This window comes from Pezoporus occidentalis, unplaced genomic scaffold (assembly GCF_034315485.1).
Source record: "Pezoporus occidentalis ecotype Australia unplaced genomic scaffold, CSIRO_AGI_Poc_V1 ctg108, whole genome shotgun sequence".
Classification (NCBI taxonomy): Eukaryota; Metazoa; Chordata; class Aves; order Psittaciformes; family Psittacidae; genus Pezoporus; species Pezoporus occidentalis.
This window is the reverse complement of record NW_026912865.1, coordinates 1,405,541-1,431,228: the sequence shown is the minus strand read 5'-3', so window position 1 is coordinate 1,431,228 and position 25,688 is coordinate 1,405,541. Positions and strand designations below refer to the sequence as shown.

Genomic DNA, 25,688 nt, shown 5'->3' with positions numbered 1-25,688 from the left:
ACACAACACCAACAACTTGCATGTTGCCAGTCTGGGGAAAGAAAGTACACATTCAAGAGAATCAGCAGCTTAGGTAGGATATAATGTGACTGAAGAGTTTCGCTGTAACATTGTAGAGTACAAAAATGAAAAATATAAAGTGCATTTTAAATGATTAATGTACCAAAGCTGACCTCTTCCAGTGTGCATTAATCAAGAAAAAATGCACACTTTCTATCGTGGTTAATGTTGCATATCCATTATTCAGCTTTGATAATGTGCATAAAAATGCTCAATATGACAATGAGTTGGGGTAGCTGAAAATTTAGGATGGTGGCAAGTTTGTTGTAGTATTTGGATTAGCATTCTTAACCTACATCTTGACAGCTTCTTTTCTTCATTTTGCAATAAAATAATATCTAGCTTTATCCTCTTTGATTTTTGGTTATTTTTTCTTGTTTTTTTTTTCTTTTTTCTTTTTTTTTTTTTTTTTTCAAACCAAAACAGTTAAAAAATACCTGCTCAAACAAATACTACCAGCACTCATTAGTCAGGATGGTTATATGTAAAAGAAATGATGCCAGATAGTAACAAATCCAAGAGAAGTTTATTATGAAAATGGCACCTGCAGGATGAAAAAAAATTAAGTTACATAAAGACAACCATGTATGACATGTATGAGAATCTACAAAAGTATAAAAAGAACCCTGTTGTAAATGAAGTATGTACATTTCTGATTTGCAGCATTATCAATGATCAATGAAAAAAATGTTTCAAATAAGCCAGGCACTCAAGAAGTTAGATTCGGTTAGCTTAACACAAAATAAATGTACCATAGCTGTCACTTTTTAACATTTTAATTTTTTTTTATATTGTATAGTTGGTAACACTGCTAAGATTTATACGAACAGAATCCCTTTCCCCGTTATTCAGCTACTTGGCACCAGTCTCCTCATAAAAGATTTCATATATTTGTACAAGAAATAGTTAAAAACACAGACACAGTCTTCACAGGTAATGAAATTTTTTTTTCATTTTGTAATTTTAAACACTATGGATTTAGACAGCAGCTGTGATTATCTGTTAGTTTAGATCACCAGAAATCATTTTGACACAACACAGAAACATTTATAAAAAAAACCCAAAACAACAACAGCTGTCTAGCTGTTCTTTGTAGCTGATAGGTGCACTCCTTTGATTGTTCCATAGCTAGAGTAGAGCTTCCAAAATTAAACTTTGAATTTCTCAATCAACTTTCTTGCCTTTTTTAGACCTACTTAAATCCTTCCAATGGAACCTTTAATAGTTCATTAATTAAATTTGTGGCGTCCAATTCCTTTTTCGCTATTACTCTGATGTGGCTTGGACCTGCTTTTCAAATTCAAAGCTATCGCAGGAATTGACTCAACACAGTGAGTGATTAAAAATTCAAAGGACAGCTGAGTTAATAGATTAGCATTGCACACACAAGCAAATATATATGACAATTCTAAGCTCAGTTTCCTTTTTAAACAATGCTGGTCAACCTTTGAAAGCATTTCCTGTCTCACTGGTAATTGCTCTACATATTACTCTGCCAGCCCACCTGGGAGAAAACCAAAGAAATGCACCCTCTGCTTACAGTTCGAGCACAAGGGACTCTGGGAATGTTAACAACTGAGGCTATATGGCATCAATTTATTTAATATATCTGAGCATTACTCTGTAGTGCATTGTGGGGTACACTGGAAGAGTAAGTCATACCCAGAATTCCTCTGTGGGAAAAATGGCTCCATTAACCTTGAGCTAGTTAAGAGTCTTTTATCTCTGAGAGTGAAGAAGAGAGAACGAGAGAGCGAGAGAAAGAGGTAGGGGAGAAGTGTGGAGGGTAGGGCAGAAAGGAAGGGGCAAGAGAGGTTTGAGAATACACAACAGCAAAGCAACAGCAGAAATGAAAAGGTATACAGACAGTGGAAGCAGCATAAGGTGACATTACAGAGGAAGGCCACCACACAAAAACCACTAACCCCCAAGAATCACTGGTTCACTAGGACTGCAGGAATGGGACTTTACCACTCCAGACTAGAGATAAAGCACAGAGAAGACAAAGGACAAAACAACTACATTAGCTTAGTATATACTGCATATAGTAACACACATTGAAACTGCAATGGGACTGACAGCCAAGGACACTTACACATTGTACACATTACAGTTCTCACATCTGTTATTAGATGCCTTAACAAACAGCTGCCAAAGATGGAGTGGAAGAAGAATTTATATTTGACAGTCATTTGGAGTGTTTGACACTACACTGTGATTTCTGGCAACAAAGACAAAATAGGAGATTTCTTTCCTTTTACTTAATGTGCAGTTTTCAGTTGTAGTTATCTATTTCAAGCTTATTAACCCATTCTTTAGTTTTAGAACATATTGGTTTCAATACTAGAAATAAGGAAAAAACAACAAAAAAATACCCAAATCACAGAACAAAAATAAATTTACAACCTTCCCTCTATAATATTAAATGAAAACCAAAACAAAACATGTTAAATAGGTCTTCTGGTTGGTTTTTTTTTTTCCTTTTTACTCTGAAGTGTTACTTGATGTTGTAAAATTAGCCTCAGTTACACTGAGAAAAAAATAAAGCAAAACAATATGCACCTAAGAAACTGCTCCTCGCGTCAATTAAATTGAGTTTTTTGTTTTTAAGCACTTTTTGAAAAAGGCTTCCTGACCCATTTAAATTTGATGTGAGGCTATGTTTGTTAGTTTGGAGGTAAAAAATTTTAAGTCCTGCAGCAAATGTTAATGAGGGCTTTTGTCTTAACTAACCAAGGAGACTGCAGCACCCGACTATAAGCCAGTACGGAACACATTCTTTCCAAAAAACCCAGCCCACAAGCTGCATATTGTATGAAGACATTGCAGATTAATAAATGATAGCACCATGGTTTTAGAAATTAAGTTAAAGTTTCAGTAATTAACATTTAGTCCAACTTTTTAACATTCTAGTCACAGGCCAGAAATTAACTTTTTAAGAACCCAAATTATTTTATGTGCAAGTAAGAAAATCTTAACCATAAAAAGAGAATTAAACTCTGCATAAAATTCTAAAATACTATCCCCTATTTTTAAAGGAATTAGGAACAAAAACCCCCTTTCATTTGACTTAGTCAAACAGGGCACATTGTTTATGCTTGTCTCTTTTAATCTTGATCATATCAAGATCATTTTGAAGTAAAACCAATGGTTGTCACTTTAAAATCTCTTTACCACAACACTGAGTATTCTATGGCAGAGGCATACACATATTAAAGGCATCTTAATAAAGATGCAAAGGAAAAACACACACCTTAGAAGAAGACAAAATGGCAGGCAACTGGTACTTCGACTCTCTGAAGGCAAAAATAAAAAAATATCTTTACATTAAAGAATAAGTCAAGTTAAAGAGAAAGGGAAGGAAACGGGGACCATCATATTGAGAGAATAAGCTGACCTGCTCAAATTCAAAGTGCTAGAATTAAAGGTCTAAATTAAAACATAGTCTATGCCTCAGAGTATAACACTGAACACAGTATGTGGTCATATTTCAATCCTCTTTCCGTTCCAGAGTCTGTGTAGTGTGAATGCCATTGCTGTACACAGGAAATGGAAGAGTGGAAAAAAGTCCTTCGGCAGTTGTGAACACATTCCCTGCAGGCATTTGGGTCAGACTGGCCCCGCTCACAGCACTTCCAAACGGTCCCGACATATTGAGTCGGTGAACGTGGTGGTAGAGCATTTCCATCGGTGTTTTAGGATCCAGCCCAAAGCTGGGGCTGTTAACATCAACAAAGTTAACAGCATGGGTGTTGGGGAGGAGGTTGCCCTGCATGGCTAAAGTAACTTCAGCTGGAGCATACCGAATAGTGCCAGTGGTGTAGACCCTCTGAGCAGCAGTGCTGGTCGCGGCAAGGGTTCCCGTTACCCTGTGAACCAAAGGAAGCACCACATTGCCTGCTTGTAACCTCTGAAGGGCTTCCAGGTCCCCAGCGTACAACAAAGAGTTGGAAGCTGTGGGACCTCCTGGATGTTTGTCCCGTGGAGATGCTGAAAGTGGGGGTGACAAAGGGTCAGAGGACACAGGAGCCAAGGCTGAGTTGGATGAGGTGCTGAACTGAGTTTTACGGCTGGCAGTATTTTCAGTCCCTGGGGGGGTGAGAACGGAGTCTGGAATGGAGACATGTAAACTACTGCTGGCTTGGGGGGAAGGGAAGTGCTCGGAGCTGGGGGGCTTGGTCATACTGTAGGGTGATTCATTCCTTGAGATTTCCCTGTTAGGTGGGTAATTCCAAATACTGCTATCGTTATCAAAATTGATAGGTTCTGAGATTTCTGTTTTAATTTTGAGCACTGAGGCACTGTTTGGTGACGAGAGCAGCTGGGGCTGGTCCACCAAAGCTGGGTCAAGTCCATTTGGACTTGAGGTGCTTGACAGCCTTCTCCGGGTCATGCTGCCTCCCTTTTGCTTTTTTCTCCTTTTCTTCCTCTTTTGGTGTTTGCTGGAAGACTGGGCATTTACTTCCCCTGCACTGTCTGAGTCCTTGGCACTGTCCGAGGTCAGTGACTCACAGTTCTGCAACCGCAAGTCTGACTCACTCTCAACATAGCGCTCCACCTTGATCTGCATAGAGCCAAGGGTGCCAAAACTGTCCTCAGGGGCCTTCTGATTTTCAAAGTCAGAGTTTTCAAAGCTGTCATCACTGTCCCTGCTGTCCTGGTTGCTGGAGCTGTTCCCATCATCATTACAGTTCATTTCATTATCTGACTGATTTCCTGACTTTTTCCTGTCAGATTCAGGGTCTTCACTGTTTTCTGACTGGTTTCCTTTCTCATCTGACTTTGAGTTCTCATTGTCCTCTGGAGCAAAAGAAAAGTGAAACAAACCATTAGCAACCGGAACAGAATATTATAACACAAGTCCAGATTTCTACCTACCCATGAGATATGATTGCTGTATTTTTTTTTTTTTTTTGGCAAAAAGCATGATTTCTTGCAGAGCTGCAGTTTTTTGCAATGTTGTGTTGGGAGAGTTCTGATCACCATAAATCTCTCTGACTCAGGACTGTTAATGCACCGAAAGCCTACGGTATATGTCCTGTACCTTGACTGAAGAGGGCCTTTTTATCTGTTTGTGGGACAAGAATCATTTTGACAACTGTGAGCACAATGGCATTGTAGCTGTGTCACCCAAAGAGGAGGCATTGAACAATCCCATTATGATTGTTATGTTCTGGTGATTGTTCTTCTACATCCATGTTCTCCTACTGTGGGCAGGCATCCAGGTGTAGCACTATTCACTAATGAAGATTCTAGTCCTCTCATCTTGTTTTCCCTTCATTATTGCCACTTTTGAAATGGCATATGGTCTCTGACTTGAGCAGAATTACTGCTGATTTCCTCGCATGTGAGAGAAGCAGGTCGTATGTGTATAAATCTGAATGAATAAACCAGTTAAAACTATTCTGTTACCTTGTTAGGCTGTCTTCTCATATTCCCCTGAAGGGAATCAAATATATAAAAAAAACCTACACAAACCCCCCCCCCCCCCCCGCAGGAAAAGAGAAAATCAGGCAGTGATTTAAATTCTTGATTGATCCAAATCTAAGGGCCATTGAAAATAGCCCAGCTACAGCACTGAGAAGCTGTCACTCTTCTTGCCTGAATTCATTTAGTTGTGTTTTAGATTTTCACCGCATTCTAATATGGATGAGATAAACACTCTAGCCCACTGGACTCAGACAGCCAAAGCAGTCTTTAAACTGAATACGCTCCATTATCATACTGTGTTTGAAAGGGTCATGAAAGGCTTCAGGAGACCCTGTGTTTTACAGGCCAGCTAGAAATCTTTTGTTGGGAAATAAAAGATGTTTTTTTCACTCATCAGAGCCAAGTACTACCCTTTTCAATATACTTGTTTTAGGGGGAGAGGGGAAGGGCCAGTTTTCCTCTAAAGATCGGTTATTCCTGGAGCCTTGTCAATACCAAACAGTTTCCCAGTGCTGGAAAAGGTTGGCTTGGCAGGGAAGCTGCCTGAGGATCCAGGGCAGTGAACTTCACAAGTCACTTTGTGTGACTTTTAGTTGAGTTGCCAGCAGCAGAGAGACCCTCCGTTTTGAAAAATAAAACCCACAGAAGCAAAGTAACAGCCATAAATCCCTACATCTCATCCAGATTTTTGTTCCACCTAGGGCTCAATTTCTCCTACATTTTGTTTTCTGTTTTTTGAAGACACTTTCTTTTAAGGCCATGGTTTCTAGCTGGTCAATAGTGGGCTTAAAGTGATGTAGTCTAAAGCAGCACAAAATTTGCCTGGGATTTTATCAGAGCTTGAACTGAACTTGTCGGTTTCATGCAGGACCTACTGTTTCAGGTCCTTTGGCATTTCTAGTTAATTCTTCTGTAAGAAACAACCCATTGCCTTCGCTGTCTGCCAAGACTCACACACATCTTCTGATATGTAGACATCTGTGCACCTTTAAAGAATGCTTCTTGCTCTGTATCAGCCTTAGGAATCATGAATGCATGTGCACGTCTCACCTGGAGAAACTTACAGTGCATACAGAAAATGCAAACCATTCTCCACATGTGTGTTATCTGGCTATTTAGGAACAGCACTGGAAATAGGTGAAGAGATTCCCAACAATGGTGGGCAACAAGCCCGTATGTGTGCCTAATGTTGACTTAAACCATCAAACCAAGCTGTCAAAGGAGAACAAACAAAGGCAAAAGATGAAAGAGAACAGCCACATGATATAACATTAAGGCCTCATCCTCTTCTTGCTTTTGCTTGATTTGTGTTATTGTGATTCATTTTCTCCAGATTTTTGTTTTTGGGTGTTATTTTAGCCATGAGAGACAAATCAGATCTACATTTATTGCATACTACAGCAGAGTAACCCCCTTAGTTCTTGGATCACAGGAAACCACGCTTCTTTCAAAGCCAAATCTGTACCTGTGCCTAGGTAACCACTTTCAAAACTAATGAGGAATGTGTGCACTGGACCATCTGTAGAACTAATTTACACATTGAGTTTGACAAGTACAATTAGCTTTTAAAAAGCAGTCGAAGTCCCAGACTTAAGGAGCTTAGAAACAAGTGCTTGAACCCATACCTTCCAATAAAATACAATTCTTTTAACCCAAGAAACCCCTCAACTTTTGCAATCTTCACTGCCCCCTAGTGAGACTCTTCAAAAACGTATTTATACTGGAAGGCATCATAAAGATTGATAGCAGACACTTATCTTCCAAACGTGGAAAAATACGAACTAGAATTATATTGAACAGTTACAATTCCAGGTCCCCTGTGTATGAGGCACAATACCTGTTCATGAAGCTTAGCTGGGAAATCAAATATTTAGTTTAGTGCAATGTAGGCAAGGATGCATTCACAGACTGAAGAGAAATACTGAGGAAATGGAGATACTGTGGAAGTGATGAGGTCATTAAAAGGTTTTGCCAGTGTTTTTCAATTTAATTTTACAGGATTTTTTTGTTTGCTTGCTTTTGTTATAATGCAACAATCTTCAAGAAGTAAAAGCAACAGGAAACCTGACCGTGGCTCACATGGTATGAAACTTTGCGGGCGTGAAGGCAAAGCACGTGTGTTACCTGAGTTGTCCTTTGAGTCTGATTCAGAGTCAGAGGTCTCCGAGGATTCTGAGGTTTTCTCTGGCAGATGAGGGAGTTGTGCAATATCCATTGGAGTGTCCTTGTACTCTGGGTTACTGAAGAGAAAACAGCAAATACAAGCACAATTGGATGATTTGCAGTTTCATGCTTTTTCCCTCTTTTCATATCAAAGTTCAGGAACAAAGAACATAAATAGGAAGAATAGCAGAGCAAACAGAGACACATCCATTTTTTGGCTTCTCAGAGCTTCACAGCAGGGATTTTATGAAGGTTTATTTTAATACTGCTGTCAAATACTTATATTGACCAAGTACTAAAACTTATTTGATTCTAGTGAAGTTTTAGAGCTATCAAAGCATTCTTACTGAAGTGGAGCACCACGGCTTGTGTGATATCTAACAGTAAAGCTACACTGTGTAATCATCCAACAAGAAAATATCTCGATTTCGATCCCATTACTGTGCCTGGAAGGACAGAGAGGGTGTTTTTACTTTTCCAATCTGTTTCTCTCCCACCGGCAATGTCTATTAGAGTTATCTCTGTAACAGTGTTCTCTATCAACCTTGCCAGAGCCCTTTTAATACCTGTTTTTCTGAATGTTCCTGTTTTCCACACTTTAATCAAGCAGACCATACATACAGTTAGTAAGAAGATGCTCAGTATGGGCTAAAGAAAATGTCCACTGCTTAAAAGAATCTGGCCAAAAAATAGATAAAAAAGGTTAAATATTTCTTAAACACTGCACACATGCATCCACATCACCAAGAAACCAAAAGCAACTACTCTAACTATATGACAGATGCACATGTGCATGTTAAGATGCATATGTTAGGGATAAAGAACTGTCAACACACCCATTATAATCATATCTTCATCTGCTCATGTGGTGCTCACCTGTGACTTGTTAGCAATGAACATGACTGCAATGTAAAAAAGCTACACTACCAGAGAAACTAAAAAAAACCCAACCCAACCCTATGCTTTTTCTTGGTTTGCACCCTTTAAAATGTGTTCCTTTCCCAAATCCATGCAAAGGCAGGGGAACAGACACAGCCAGACACAAGTGGCACAGGAATGTTGAAAATAAACAAAGTCTTTAATCATTTTTGAATAGGTGAACATTTCTATGCGGTTCAAATTCCAGCCTGGTGATAGAGCAGAAAATCCACAGTCCTGAGCAGGACAATACGAGGCAGCACTGGGGGTGACTGACACACTATCACAATGACAGTCTGCCCATATTCAGCCTGTTACAGCGTACTGTGAAAATTCAGAGTTCACACAGTTCACACTGAAATGCCATTCTTACAATTATCATCTTTATGGTTTTGTCCTGACAAAGTGACTTTATTCTGTTGCATCTCAGGGCAGTCTCCAAATTTGCCCCCTCCCAGCAAAAGATGTTTGAGGGCTTTCACACTGTGAATAACAAGTTGCTAGAACAAGAACAGCATTAATCCTCCCTGTCACTATAATTAGTCTATCCTTTTACAGACAGCTGAATCATACTTTCTAATGCATGGAAATGTATACAGACCAGTACTCCTGCTAAGAGTAGACCTAATTATGCCTTGATCTGTCATTAAAATATTATTTGGACATTTGGATCTTTCACAGATTCCAGTACTAGGAGAAATCTAAATTAAAAATACAAATTCAGTGGAGGAGTTAATCTTGCTTTAACAGATCAGTGGAGGGAATGCAGCAGAAAAATCAAGTTCTGGGAGAGGACCTGGGGAAGACCACACTGCTTTTTTTTTTTTTTTTTTTAGGAATATTCTGTTGGTAGAAAAAAACAATTTTGTGGGATGTTTGTGGAACAGGTTCACTGGGAAGCAGCAAAGGGGATAGAAACAACTCCTCATATTTCTTATGTACCACTTTTCCAGCTGAATATGAGAACATTTCTGGGCATTTTAAAGCCCTGCTAGGACTGGGGCAGTGAAGCTGTACTTCCAATGTGGAACTGGCAGGCTTAAGCTCTCTTGAAATGCTGCATTCTGCCTCATTCTTGAAAAAAGAGACCAAAAAGTAGCAGGATAAGGATGTATTAAAAAATGCCCATGATCAATCATAGCAAGACAGAAACGTGCAAGCCCCAATGAACACTCCACTGCTGCAGAATGTTTCCTACAGTATCTCCCAACGCTCTCCTTCCAGAGGTCACTTCCTCCTCTTCCCCAAAAGGGGAATCGAAAGTACTTCAACATGCAAGTTTAGGCAGGCGCAGTCTCTTCAGGGCTTGCTGGACTTGGCATAATAAGTCACAATCCAACCTCTAGACATCACTTTGAACTCTCATGGCATCAAAGGGAATGTAACAAACCATGACGAGCAACTTAAAAGGAGAACAGGCCAGAAAATGACAATTGCATTTCATGACAATCTCAAGGTTTCAAATTTTATTTGTTTGTTTGTTCTGCTCTGGAATGAAACAGAAAATCCCCTGATCTTATTGAACATTTTCACAAAACAGAATGTGTTGAAAGGCATTTTCAGATGAAAAAGGTCAGGTTTACAATTCACTGTCTCTCAGTGACTGTTGGTCTTCTGAGCTCAGAAAATACTTGAGCCTCAGTAAAATGGAATTTCTTAGGGAATTACATTCAAGATATTACCACTATTTCTGTCTAAAATAGTTCCAAAAGTTTAAAATAGCTTTAATTTCCACTTCTATTTTTAAATCCTACTTTGCATTTTTCATTGTGAATGCTGTCTGATGGTTACAGGAGCAATATATTGATTCAAGACTTCCCTCCTGAGAAAATTCCTCTCTCTGGAGTGAACTGGCAAACACCTTTCAGAAAGACCTTTTCGTACAATTCCAGAAGTTTGCTTCCATGCTTTTCCAATAACCAAATAAATAAGTCCCCAACACTTCACACCAGATTTTATAACACAGCTTCTGAAAGTTGGTGTGGATCATTTTTATCTTTGAGCTCAGGTTGAGTAGATTTCAGGGCAGCAGAGTCATGCAATAAACGGATGGAGAGTTTATTTGAAGACTAAAGCAGCGTAATAATTCAAGAATATTCCAGTGTACTGAGACATGACAGATGTCTCAAAGATAAGCAAATGGCATTGGTTTTGAGGTGGACCATATTAAGAGTTCTTCTTATCTTTCTCCAGTAGGCAATTGTTCCCTAAAACTCTCACCAACAGAGATAAGCAACAGAGGCAGCAGTTCAAGTGAGAGAAGTGACTGGAAGACCTACCTAAGAAGGTAATTGACCCAGATGATATTCTTCTCACTTGCGTTCTTGGCATTGACAGCTATGGTTGCGCTAGACTGTATCCAGATGTAACCTCCGTTCTTCTGCATCCAGCGGTAATACTTTGTTACACATTGACCTTTATTCAGCACTGCCAAAAAAAAAGCACAAACCAGAAGCAAGATATAGTGCACGTTAGTACTACAGTAAAACTGGTCGTTGTACAACATGCCACAAGTATAAGCAGAAGATCTTCGGCTTCCTTTAGGTTTGATGCAGCATGCCAGTGAGATGACAGACAGGCTCTTAAGTTCAGTATAACTAGCTGTATGTTTTACAAGTTTGTAAATTATAATTTTAATCTGTTTTTGGAAACTCTGGTGAAAGTAGAAAAGTAAAAAGCACTACAAATCTTGGTTCACAGAATACTTATTGCTGTGTGGACATTTTCAATGCACTCAATGTCAAACTGCAAAAAAGTAAAGGAAAAAAAAAGAGGCAAATTTATATGTGATTTATTCATAGCTCCTAGGTAGACCTCTTTGAGATTCTGGATATTTGAAAGGTTTGGGAAGATACGCTACCCCTGCTGCTTTGATCATTTCTCCTTATCGCAGGCGATATCAACCACTGAACTTATACATCTGTTTCTTTGATCTTGTCAAACAGAATTTACAGTTCTCAGATGAACCAAATCTCCACTGGTCAGTGGGGGGAAAGTCTTGGGAGAATTTACTTTCTACCAGAGCAAAGTAAATCCACCAGCAGACTGAGACAGAGGCCTAAGGGAGGCACAGAATGGCTTGGTTAGAGCCAAAGAGTAATAGCTCTCTCCAATGTTTGAAATATGCTAGGAAACAGAGAAACAACTAAAAGCGGTCAGTGATGCCAAACAGCATTATTAAATGCTCACAGCAAGAAGGCTTAAAAATACAGGTGTTTAAAGTGATATTTCAGCCAAAATATTGCTAAGTTGAAACAGAGTTGGTTTGTATCTTATGCTTCAGTGTCAGGAAAAGGGGATGAAATGCAAATCTTCAGTGGAAAAGAGCAGCAGGGTTTTACAGAAAACCTAAACTATACAAAATCTGGGTATTATTGTTACTGGAGCACTTCCTCTTTTCTGCGTTTCTCACTAATCCCATCAAGCTGTGTGCACTAGAGGGCAGTGTGCATTCATATACACCTTCTGCTTTTGTCATGTCCTTGTCTCCGTCTGCTAAAATGAAAAACCTCTAACTGCTGTAATAAATTTGGCTAAATTAGCTGCTAAATGGTTATCTCAAGTAATATGTATTTGCATTAATCATCTTGCTCTAAACCAGAACAAGCCAGAGTCCTAAAGACGTAGTAAATTCATATTGTCCATTTAATTATGGCTAATAAGTGCTTCATATACAATAGTTTCATGAAGTACATTTTCTTTTTTTCTTTTTTTTTTTTTTTGAGGGAAAGAAAAAAGTCACTTTAGAAAAGAATAAGTATTTAAGTTCCCACCATAAATGTGACAAACGACACTTTGGAGCTTTCAAGTTAACCAAATGTCTATACCCCTAATTACATATATGAATGTATCTGTATCTAAATCCATGTACAACAGATATCTACAGAAAAAGATATTTACAAAGGCAGCCATACAAACACAGATACTTTCTTACCTTGGACAGATCCCCCAGTCCCCACTCCAATTTTTCAACTACTGAATAAAAAATGCATGTGAAAAAATTCAATGTGAAGTGAATGTAAAGCACAAGTTAAGTTCAGCTGTAACAGGAAAAATTAGTTTTGATCTGGATCCTGTTGTTTTTCAGCTACCTCTAGCTAAGTAGGTTTGTTTCTAGCAGAGATCCCTAAGTTTCCTTAAATTTTTAGTTCTGTATTCCAAGCTCTAAACACCCTGCTATGATAATTCACTGGCTTCAAAACCTCATTATACAGCAGGATAAAGATAAAATATGAACCACAGACTACCCAGCAATTTTGTGAAGCCAATGTTGTACGCCACTTTAGAAAACAATCTCACATAAATTAGCCCAACTTCATCAGTTATGAAAAGTACTGCTGTAAGTTTTGATTGTGGTAGACGTCTCCATTTCAGTAAAATAAGACATTCAAAATACTCTGCTTACAGTAAAACTGATCTGCCTGGAAGTCTGGAGTGATATTGTCTCCTTTCTGGAAATGTGGACACCCACAGGCGTGTGCAGGAACTAGTAAAATCTATCTGCACCTTTGTCTACTACTTATACTGTTGTCTTCTTCATAGCAGTTTTTATCTGAGGAGTTTACCATGCTATATAAATACCAAAGAATGAATCCTCACAACTGCCCTCATGTACATTAGAAAGTCAAGGTGCCAGGTGAGTCACTGGCCAGTGACTCAAGAGCACATTGCAATTCTGCATAGTGATAGCTATGAGGATGCAGATCCTCCAGCTCTTTCAGTCCATTTCATCCTAGAAAAGTCCTTCCTCCTTCAGTACCTTTTATATTGGTTGTTGCACCACTGAAAAGTCTGTATCATAAGCTGAACAGAACATTCATTTCAGAACTATGGAAAAAAAGGGGAAAATTAAAGCCTTGCAAGTTATTTCTGAAGGAAAAGAGGTTTGTTTATCCAAGAAAGAGAATTCAGTGCATCAGAGTTGTATACAAACCACCTGCAGTCAGAGTTCAGGCTCCCAAATTACTATACATCCAAAGAATATCTGAAATACTGTCTTGAAAATGAGTTTTCCATGAAGTTCACATACCTGCAAATTCCCACTCTCTATTTGGCCAGCTCAGATATACTACCACATACACTGGATTTTCGTTCCTGCATCTGTCTGAAGCACGTTTCATAAGAGAGATTTGTGGACCACGCTCTGAAGGAAGTCCCACGATTCAATATAAAAATTCTCTCTGTAAAGAGATTCTCTGGCAGGCCAGCTGTGCCGTGCTGCTAAATCTGGTGCTTAAATCCTTTGAGAGTACACTAGGCACCCCCAAGCCAGTTCTGAAAGCTCATACTATAGCTTGGGAAGAAATTTCTCAATGTGATAAAAGGGAAGGAGTGAAAAATACTGTAATGTTTTTGAATTTATGGTATTTTTTAACTGTTAGCATTGCCCACCTGAAACTTAGAAATTGGATGAGAACTTTGAGAAAACACGCTTAGAAGGACGCTTAAGAAGGACACTGTTAAGTCCCTTAATAAAGTTACTGATTTTGAGAAGAGAAGAAATGAAAGTGAGGAATTAGTCCACCCTAAGGGCTGCTTGTGAAGTTGTTCTCTTACTAGCAACAGAGCACGGATTTCAGCCTAGCATAAATTTCTGAAAAAGTAATGCCATGTGGACCATATCCTGAACTTAATTCAGACTGCACTTTGTAAGGCAAATTCCTTACAGAGAATCAGGGTTCAGCTTTTAAATTTCAGACTTTTAAATTTCTATTTTTATTACACATGGAGAACCCAGTCTGGCAGACAATGTGGGATGGGGTAAGATGGAACTTAGGACCAGAGTGGTGGGATGGCTCATATGGCTGAAGTTTCATGGGTTTATGCAGGATTGGGTTATATAATTGTATGCATACACTTATATATAAACACTCTTTAATCAAAGGGAATAACTGAGGGTTAGTGTTTTTAAACTTGTGACCCTTATGTTAGCTGCACAGCTATATTCCCTAAAATGGTCGATGATGAACTTGACTAAAATTTGCTCAAATGTTACCTAGTTACTTAATTTGAATTCAGCGCTTAACATCACGAAATACACAGTATGTCATGTTAAGACCTAAAAAAAAAACCTCACTTATTTCTTGAAGCATGAATATATTGCTATATACACAGTTCCCAACAGAGGGATTTCAGTTTTCCTTGATAGCTTTGCACACAGCAATATTCTTGTAGCAGAGGAGTGAAGGAGGGGAGGAAAGAAGAAACAGTCAGTGTTCTTTGCAGGAACCTATTTCTGTTAGAAAATCAAAATAAATCAGTACAAGTTTGTCTTCAGAAATATGGTTACAAAAAGAAAAAGAACATAGTTTCTTCCTGTAAGGCTGTTCTGAGAAATCAAAGCCAAAGCTTCTAAATAGTGAGTTGTGTTTTAAAAGAAGGAAGTAGCTTAATTCAGTTTGAAGAGGAGATGAAGAAATTCTGTATCAAAAGCAGTCTTTTAGCGAAGCCTCTTACAAAAGGACATTTTACTCATGTGCATATGCATTTAAAAGCTACACTATATTGCGCATTCAGGTAAGTATTGAGTAAATAGGAAATGATGAGATCATCTTACATATTCACACAGCTTCACAAAGAGGCTCTTTATAATTGGTGAAAATATTGAGGTTACATCTGCTGTGCTATTCACCCTTCTCCTTGAAATTCCTTTATCAATGACTGGATGGTATTGATACTGAATTTCTCTTGTGGTAAACTTATAAGGATATTTTTAATTTACTGCATGAGGATGAAAATGCCATACTTAATATCATAGTCGGATACTTAGCTGCAGCCACAAGTACTCTTTCTACATTCACAAAACTGGCAGATGAAACATGAAAAGGAATACTGACTCTTTAATCTCCACTTCTCCACCTAAGGCCCAAGGCAAGCTGACAGGGTAACTTCGTTCTGGAAACAGAGGGGTTTTTCTTTTTTTTTTTAATTCTGGATTACTTTTGCTTCTGCTTTTGAAAACTGTGGGCTATAGGGGAATGAACCTGGCATAGACTTAAAACAAGAACAAGTTTCTTTATCTGAAAAGTTACAGTCCTTGATGCTTACAGGAAGGTCATTTTCAAAACCCACAGGAAAAATAGCATCACAGCCAGAAAGAGTGCATTAAGTGCCTTATTTGCTTGCAACGGAGAGAGTTTTTTATTTGTAACAGCTCTGAGGATCAAGTGAGCCTTTGATGTTGTAAGGACTTTTCTATAGATTTCGTAATTAGTGAGTTAGATGTTTTAAAAGGCAGGTATCCACAAATTGGATTTTATCAATGAAAAATATTTAACAATGTAAATGATGTTTGTTACTTAAACAGAATTATGAGCTAGATGGCAGGAGACTTGTAGACATTTGGCGAGCAAATGTGTGCCTTCTAATAAGACCTATTGCCCCACTGTCACATATCTGATATATGCTACATATTTTACTGATACTTTTTTCATATCCTTCTGGCTTTGAAAACTGCCTCCCTCAGAGACACAAGGTCAGCTATCCAGACCTTTGAAAAATAAAAGGAAGAGGAAAAAAACCCACAGTAGCACTAATGTGTTTCTAAAACTTTGTTACAGTTTCTTCATACCTTCATATAATGACATTTTACAATGGATATTTCAAGGTGTACAGTAAGCTACAAACTAAATCCTTGGATTTTCAATGGAGCAACACTGTTTCGGACTCAGATTACAAGCTGATGAATAGTTTTGGTCTCATTAATCTTGGAGCAAACCTCAGCAACAAAGGTAAAAAGATACATGGCTGAAGTACTCTTCCCCACCATTTTAAAACATTATGTAGCAAAAGTCACCACAGAAATAGTGGACAGAGTGAAGGTGAAGCTGCTGGAGGTGTACAGTAAAGCCTTTTATTCCTATGGCTTTGCAATTTATCATGTGCCTCTGCAATCTATCACAAGAATAATGTCAAAGTATAAATTCATCTTTGGGGTTGAAAATTTTGATCACAAAGAGACTTTAAAAAAAAAAAAAAAGTAAAGAAAATTATTAAGGGAGTAACTGGGAAACCAGAGGTTCCCAGCAGAAGTCAGAGCTCAGCCTTCACTCTACAGCCCCTTAATGCAGCTGCTGTACTTATAGAGCTGGCACTATATGCATTTTTAATGTGAAAGTAGGAGATGAGTTTAGTTGTAAATTTCCACTGACTGAGCTGTGTATGTCTTACAATAGAAAGCCTACAAACCGCCATGGGAATGTACTAGTCAGTATTGCATTAAATTTTACTTGAAGATGAAACAGTGTCAGGAATTAACTTAAAGGGTCATTGATGTAAAGTATACCTGAAACATCTTCCAAAATAACTGCGTATTGCTAAGATACAGAAGGCAATACTTTGCAGTTAGGTTGAGCAGCTAACGATTTAAGTAGCTTAAAGGTTTAACTTTGTAACATTTTCTGGTTTGTTTACTACCCAAAAGATCTGATGCTTCTGGTAAACTCTCTTATATCCTTTTTGTACAGAAAACATTTTCCAATAGCACACTATCTGTATGTAAAAAAAGCCACAAAATATTATGAGGAGTAGAAAATTACCAGGATTCAAAATTTTATCTGAATATTAATATGGATAACTAGAATACCAAACAATACAATAGTAATAACTATCCTCCACAAACAGAAATGTAAGTATATATATAAATTTTCACTTTTCAATGAATTAACCAACCATGAGTTAGCAGTGTATTACAGAGAAAACAAGAGTGCAAGGTGCACATATATGTATATTGTAGTTTTCCCCATTCTTGTAAAGTAACCGGCTTTGGTCAGAGAGCAGACAAAGAAATTAAACTTAGACACACCAGTGTCTCTCCTAACCCAAAGAAGCATTTGCAGGAGCAAACACAATGTCTGCAGGATTTCAGAGTATGACTAAAGGACATGGAACATGCACACTCTTGGTTAAGTGTATGCTTTTTAAGATTCATTATTACTGAAAAACAAGCACTAGGCATGGACTAAAACCAAAGTCCATGCTCCCTTTTTAACTTGTATGAATAAAAAATGTTTTCCTCATAGGCCCCTGTTTCTTCTAGTTTCTCATCTCCTGTTCCCTAATCTTGCTCTGTCACCATTATCTCCAGTCAAAAGGACATAGGGATTCTAGTGTCCAATTCAGAAATCTTGGCTGGCCCATTGTATGGACAGAGACGAAGACTGTGCAGGTGGTCAGATCAACCCTTCTGCAATACTCTGAAAACGATGCACTAGACTGTCATCAGAATGCCAGGCGGGCTTGGTTTAAGAATTAGCTAAACACCAGACATTCTATCAGCCTAATTTAGAATCAATCTTGCTTTTTAGTGATGATAATAAACTTGTACAAACATGAGATTCATTTGTATATTTTAGCATTTCATTTCAGTCATAGAATGCAAAACCTGACATTGGAATCAGTTTGATTTTTTTGGTGATTGAAGATATTAAGCACTACAAGAGCATTGAAATTTCGATCTGATTAGGATAAAAATTCCTCAGGATCAAAACACTTCTTTTTTTCCCCCTACAGTTTTACTAATTGTGTGCTACTTGACATTGCAGAGTTATTCCACAGCATGATAGCAAAATATGTGAAGTGTATTTTACTGTTAGAAATTATCAACTCATTCTATTTGTTTTTCATGTGTTAGAGGTTATTAAGAGAATAAAAAATTATAACTGATGTGCATAAGTTAAAAGGGTTAGTTCAACTACAGCTGGTAGGCTAAACCACTAAGCAATGTTTTGTACAGCAATAGATTTTTTTCTACTGAACATACATAAAAGAAATCATGAATATATAACTGATTTGAAAGCAGGTAATTTCAAGGTAATATCCCTTGAAAAACAGGGGAGCTGTGAAAAAGGTGAATGTAGAATAGTTTATTTTCAGAAAGACTGGATTATTCTAACCACTGGCAACCGGATAAAGCAGATCAGAGGGAGTGCTACCAAACGTACTCATCAGAGACCATTGCTTTACGGGAAATGAGCTGCCCTGGCTCAGTGTTCCTGAGGAACTGTATTTCTTGTAGCTGTAAATCAAATCCTGAAGAAACTGGATGATATTTTCTAAGCAATAGCTGAGGACAAGAAGTACCTTTTTTGCTAGTGTCAGGTTTCTGAATTTAGACCTCAATTAGGATTCCAAAATGAAAAAACACGTATTATATACCAATATATACTTGTGACAGTGTTCTTGCAAGCAACATATTAATTTTCAAATGGTGGCACATTGTCCTATATTTGTCTGAATGTATATTCATAGCTGCCTTCAGATGTCTTAACTTTATTGTCCCTTGCAGCTTTCTTAATGACCTTCATTGAACAGTAACACTAAACAGTTGATGTTCACAAAAATAATTATTTTTTTGCAATTAAGTGGAAGACATATACTCCTAGAGCACATGACACCCACACATTCTTAGCAAGAAATGTGCTTCACAAATCAAAAAGTGATGTTACAGACCTCTGTAAGTTAACAGTGTCAACCAAAGGGAAGCACACAAGCACTGCATTATAATCCAGAGAGCACTGTCAGCTACCCTTGCTGAGCTCTACAGATGGTGCTAAGACCTGATACAACAGTAATTTTATTAAGCTGCTTGATTTCTGATATTGATTTGACAGAAAATGTATCCTTCTAGGGATATTTTAATACAAAATATCAGGGATATTTTCTTGTCATTGGAACAAGGGCAGTTTTATCCATGGCTTTGTGAAAATTTATGAACTACCCTATTCTTCAGCTCCACAGTGTTTCTATGCAGAGGTAAGTAAAAAGAGAGGGTTGACCACCCTCCTCATTCTTACAAGTGGTAAAGCAGAGCCGGGGGCATGAGGGGTGTTAGTTCTAGATGTGTAACTATGAAACATAAAACATGCAACATCAATTCTTTCATGCCACATATCCTAATGAAAAGCTAGGATTAGGGACTGTCTCTGAGCCAGGGTACAGCTAGACCTGCAGCTCTTGAGGGCTTGGATTCAAACACAAGTTGTTGCAGCTTAGGCAGTTGCTGTGTGTCAGCTGAGCCAACAGCTAAGCCACGATGCTGGATGGTATACAAGCTGTTAAGCTAGGGAACATTTTAACTATGACCTCTGAGAGAGAGAGACTTGGTTTATGATAAGTGCTATCTGTCAGGATTCTACCAGTGATTTGTTCAACAAACACAGTGAAGACAAATAAATGAGAAGTTTCCCAAACTTGTGAGACCATGAAGCATTATAAAATGGGAAACAGATTCATAAGGCAGAATTGTAACACCAAACACCTAGCTGAGAGATTTGTAAAAAAGCATGACCATTGAAGGCTTGAATGAAACAGGATAGAAACAATATCCCTAAACTTTTTATTTCTGTTTGAAAAAAACTGATGCTTCAATAACTCGTGGGATCACCACCATGTATTACCGTGTTGGAATAAATGCAGGCATATGTAGAGTTAGAGATGAACACTGTTTTATTAATCCCCATGGGAATCAAGCTGTAACTAACAAAAAATCTCTAAGTTGAAGTCTTGACTGCACTGAATCCATTAGGAGTTATTGCTATTCACTGGGGTCAGAATTCTAGTCCATACAAATTTGCTTTTTTAGGGCATAATCTCCATGCCCACTGAAGCCAATGGAAACTTGTCACTTGACTGTAACTGACCTTTCATTCAGGCAGCAATTCCCTTATGAAAAACTGTTGTTACTGCTATAATTCTGCAGACATTCTTCACCATTATACTTGTTATAGTCACATTCCTGAAACTGCTTTTGTCTTCTTTTGTCTGAGACAGATAGTGTTCACAAGCCCTGTTTTGCAAAGTTGTTAATGGGCTGCTGTGATTTAAAACCATCAACAGGCCTCGTGACTTTTTATGTGTGATTTTGTGAAACATTTTCTTCTTTGCTTGTTTTTCTTTTCGATGTCTTTGGAAAACCTGGTGAGAAGGCAGGATGTACTGATGTTACTTGTTCAGTTTTTACTGATATGTTGTCAGTGAATAGGCAGAGTGGCAGTTTTAATTGTGCTTCTTTTTACCCTTAGACCTACCATTGTAATTTGGGATTCTTTTTGTTGTAAGCTTTAAAAATTATTTTCTCTCCTGTAAAAATCCATAAAGATTTTTAGCTGCATTCTGCAGCCCTCCATCACACACAAGCTTTTCAGTTTGCTGCTTTCTCAGGTTCTGCTTCTGCTTTTCTTGAGTGCTTTCTAACCATTACCTTAGCTTGAAGCTCCTCTTCAAAATATTGCATGATATTGCTGGTACAAGCTGGCGACTGACTGGCTGGGTTGTTGCTTTGTGGAGAAGGACCTGGGGGTTCTGGTGGACAGTATGCTAAGCATGAATCACCAGTGTGCTCTACTGGCTGTACTAAAAAGTGTACAGAAAGTCATTATTTCCTCTCACTTTTCACTTTTTAGGTTGAATCGGGAATCTAATTTTAGGCTCCCAGCAAAGGAAATGTACTGATAAACTTCAGTAAGCTTAGCAGAGTTCTGTCAAGACGGTTGGAGGCTGGAGTACTTGCTCAGTGAGAAAAAGCTGTAGGACCAGGCTTGTTCAGCCTGAAGAAGAGGCGACTTCATGAGGGCCTAACTGCAGACCTGTAAGGAGGTTACTGCAAAGACGGAGCCATGAGCTGTGCAATCAAACCAGGGAAACTAACCGGATAAAAGAAAAAAAAATTACTGTGAAGATAGGTAAGCCCTTTTAAGGATAATTGGAACAGGCTTCTCAGAGAAGTTGTGGAAAGTCTGAATTTAGATGTTTTCAAGACCATGCTAAAATATTTGCTTTGAATTAGTGTTGATCCTGTTTCGAGCATGAGGTGGGACTAGACGATGTCACAGAGTCCCTTCCAACCTGAATGGTTCTATGAATATCCTATAAGTCAAGGGAACAAATAAACATAAGAGACGTAACCAGCCTCAACTACTGAAAAAAAATCAGCCTAGCAAGAATAATTATTCCACAGACACACAGCCAAGTTTGGAACTGCACTGTGCTAGATGCTGATAAGGGGAGAATGTTCCTGTGTTTATAAACCTTGCAACCCAATCAGCTAAACTGGACATACAGTGAGAGTAGGAACACAGGAAGGTGAAGTCATTTTCTAGAAGTCATTCCTGTCTCCAGGGTCTCCTGATTCCTAGTCCGATGCTTATACACTGGACCACACTGCACTCACACTGTCTGCATAGGTCTCTCAGTTTTCTGAAGATGAATGTTTCATAAAGCATATTCTATTTCAGAGAGAAGTGGTCATTCAGAAGATTAAGGTCTTTTTCAAATGGGATGTTCATCTCTGCCAGGTGGTATGTTAAGTCTGAGTCATAAATATCTTTTATTTCCTCGGTCAGATAGTGCAGTGGAAGTGCAACTTGTCATTTTTGACTTCCAGTTTCAAGAGCACCAAGTAACTTTCTGAATTTGCTCCTTTATTTGTGAGCAACTGACATATTCTCCTGAATAGTAAATGCTCAAAATGCAAATGATGCAAAATTACTTTGTTTATCATTTTGGATAATTGATTTCATTTTTTTTTCCACAGACATACACCTAGCCTGACCTTCTTATGCCAAACACAGCTCACCTTCTAGAAACTTCAGGGACCATTTGAAAGCTTTACAGAGCTTTATACTATTGTTGGCTGCCATATATTGTCATAGAAACTGTCCCTGTTCTCCTGCTTTCCAGTTGCAGTTATCCTCCTATCTTCCCTTGCAGATCATGCAAGGTAATTTTGGATTTAAGATTTATACTGCCTTCTATTGTAGTCATATGGTTTTGTGAAAGCTAATTAAATGTGCCAGTATTTGGGTTGCTAGTGTTTTATTAAGAAATGCTAGCAGGACATGGTTCAGAGGGAGCAGAGTTATTCAAATCTGGGACTATGAATTTAAGAGGCAGTTTGCAGACAGCCTTTTACATTAAGAAAACACACAAGTCAATCATAAATGTAGTCAGTCACTGAAAGTTCCAAAGACTTATCTGGCTTCACTGCAGGCACAGATAAATTAGAGATTATGGGCCTAAGTCTCTTTTCGCACCACAGTAAATCAGGAGCACCATCGCTGAAGTCAACAGATCTCAACAAGAAAAGAATTAGGCCCTATGGCTTTTAATAAGAGCAATACAAAGAGTTTAATTACAAGGAATCGAGCTGAACCTCCCTTCCCCCACAGACATATGCACATGCTCTCTGGTAAGGTTTGTATCTTGTCATACTTTTTGTACTTCTGTTACCCTTATCCTTATCAGATACTTACCCGTGTGCAAATAACAGGGACATAGATGCTACTGGGATGAGGACAACTTAGATCATAATACACAGAGTGGTTAAAACACTGGCAGAGCTATAGCTCAGTTCTGTATTGAAAACCCTGGAGAAATCCCAAATATGCTGCATTTTTTGACCTCCTCATTATGACTCAGAAATAAAAAACAAAGATAAGAGTTCATTTTCTGTGCTAGGGAGGGGATTTCTCACTCAAGCAATACCTCTTTGAAAGAGTAAAATAATGCACAGCACGTGTAAATGAATAGCTGCTGGAAACTCTGGTAATACAAGTATCATTTTTTATTTCCACATATGTGAAAAATCTTATATGTCTATAAAAAGACTTGAAAATAAATCATACAAAAAGTTGTATTTGAGCTACCCTCTATGAAACCCTATTACAAAAAAAGTAGGTGGAAGATGAAGACCCCAGTCGTGCAATACGAATAATAGTTTAGGAACAATCAAGTATTGTACTAGATTATTTTGACAAAAATGGAAGTACTTACAGTCTAAGTGACTATGTCTGATGCCTTCCACATCTTCAGCATGAATGAAGTGGTAACATCTCTTTCCTACAATATCTACAGGGGTCAGATCCATGTAATCGCTAATCCTAAAAAAGATAAAAAAAAAGCACCTATAAGTTGAGAAGGAAAAGAACACATTAACTGTCAAATGACTCAGAAATTGAAATCTGCTAAGAAGCTTTTTCACCACTATAGCAATTTGGATGGAATGTCTATACAAACAAGACACAGCCATAAAACAAAGGAAAAAAGAAAGAAAATGTTTTTTAAAGAAACCTTGAAATCCTTTTATCCATTTAAGTAAGTGGAAAGTTAAATTCTAGTGCATATTCTCCCTGTAGCATAACACCAAGACAATGTAATTCCATGAAATTGTAAAGCATTAGCAACAATCCAAAATCCTCATTAAAAGACCAAGATGTTTCAAGGTTACATAATAAAGTAAAACCATGTTATGTTTATACCAAATGATTAGAGACACATCTCATTTCAACAGATTGGTCTTCTATTGGGTATATCCATGAAAAAGCTCTTCAACCATTTCTTGGCACCAAGTCCAAACTGATATTTCAAGGGATATAATTTAAATGCTGAGACACACAGATGCCTCAGGGTGTTATCTTTTTTAGTCTAATTCATTTGGGAGCTCAGCTTTCACTCTGGGCTCTTTCAACTGGGACTTTGTTGTTTATTGCACATAGAAACTTTAAAATCTATTCTGCAGACCTTTGTGTGCGTGGGTCTGTGTGTGTGTCTGCGTGCTTGTAGCTGTGTGAACGTGTGAACTTCTGTCATGGAGTGTCAAGGTGTCAATGTCCTTAAAAGCAGTACAGAAAATAACAAAACAATTGGAAAATGCCTTGCTCACACAAGCATTTAAAACTATGCGTGTTTTATAGCTATAGAATAATGTTTTAGGGTTTGAAATATGCTGCAATGACTGGGGTTAAGCCTACTTTGCAACTGTAAGATATAATTGCCACATGCTTAAGAGAGTAACAAGAAACACCACACATCTTGACAGAACAGACAGCTGCAGTGTGATCCTTAAGGAGGCCAGTGGGGAGGCAAAACCAGAAACCAAACTGCTTAGGTCTGAGGGTTCCCCTATAGCAGGCAGAGGGGGTGAACACAGCCACTTGGTCATTGACTAGCAGGGCAGTGGTTACCTGGGTGTCTGAGGCAGGGAGAATGCATAGACCAAAAAGACTGAAGGAGAATGGAAGCATTGGACAGCAGGCACCGCAGCAGCACTGGTGGTTTGTCCCAATTAAAAATGAAACCAAATATGAAAACCATCACAGGTAAAGCAGGTGTACTCAAATATGCTATTAAAAATGGTCAAATCAAGCCGAGCACAGAGCAAAACAGCTGTCTCCCACTTTCATGACAGAGCATGAAAGGATCACTTTCAAAGAACTGCCTAGTAGTTACAGAACTTAACCAAATGTGCAATACCCATCTGGGGATACCCATCTTATGTTTATCACAAACCACAGTTGAAAAGCACCTTTCCTACCTTCTTAGAGGGGACACAATTCCCCAGGATAAAGACAAGTCTGGAAACTGGCAGCAGGACTCCCTGTCCTTTCTGCTGAGTTTCTCTGCTTTGGTTACACAGTGAATTATGGGTTTGGAAACAAAGGACCTGGGGTCTCTGCCCAGTGATAAGAAACCTCACCAGAATGAAGGGAGTCCTATATTTAAAGGTTTCTTTTTAAAGGTACATATTTTTTATTCTAAACTAAGTGTATAAACAGCCATGGAGCAAGAACCAGAACTTAAGTTTCTCCCCCTATCATGTCATGACTTTCCTCACTAACACAATTTGTGGTTGCTTCTCTGACCCAAGAACTCTCTTAGGAAGTGGCTTTGCTTCAAGTTCAGGAAGAAATCGCACCCTGCCCAGCCTAGTAGAAAGGGGCAATCTCCAGGCAGGCGACTGCCCTGTGATGTATGAAGGCTGTGAGTGTTACAGTTCACAGGGCTGAAACGGAAGATGATCATTCTGCTTTCCCCTCTGGTAAATCTGACTCAGCTGTATTTTGTTTCTCTGCAGCATCATGTTTGTGTAAAGTCTTCACAGATTAAAATGAACACAGCAAGGCAACAGTAGAAGCAGATTCACAATCCCTTAAGTTTAAGGTTGCACCAGGGGAGGTTTAAATTGAATATTAGGAAAAAATTCTTCACTGTAAGGGTTATCAAGCCTTGGAGAAGGCTGCCCAGGGAAGTGGTTCAGTTATCATCCCTGGAGGTATTTAAAAGATGTGTAGAAGTGCTCAGGGACATGGTTTAGTGGTGGACTTGGCAGTGTTAGGTTGGAA

General features: G+C 38.4%; 1 protein-coding gene across 6 annotated transcripts in view; it reads right to left on the bottom strand.

The window, feature by feature from the left end:
- Positions 1–564: 564 nt before the first annotated feature.
- The window catches only part of NPAS3 (neuronal PAS domain protein 3), a 607,962-nt gene continuing 582,838 nt past the window's right edge, over positions 565–25,688 (bottom strand). For all 6 annotated transcript variants that reach the window (XM_062623101.1, XM_062623117.1, XM_062623146.1 and 3 more), the window contains 4 exons: positions 23,341–23,447; positions 10,851–10,998; positions 7,615–7,730; positions 565–4,860 (listed from right to left, as the gene is read on the bottom strand). In XM_062623101.1, the coding sequence (XP_062479085.1) occupies positions 3,551–4,860; positions 7,615–7,730; positions 10,851–10,998; positions 23,341–23,447 (1,681 nt within the window). In that variant the 3' untranslated portion in view covers positions 565–3,550. The remainder of the gene's footprint in view (positions 4,861–7,614; positions 7,731–10,850; positions 10,999–23,340; positions 23,448–25,688) is intronic.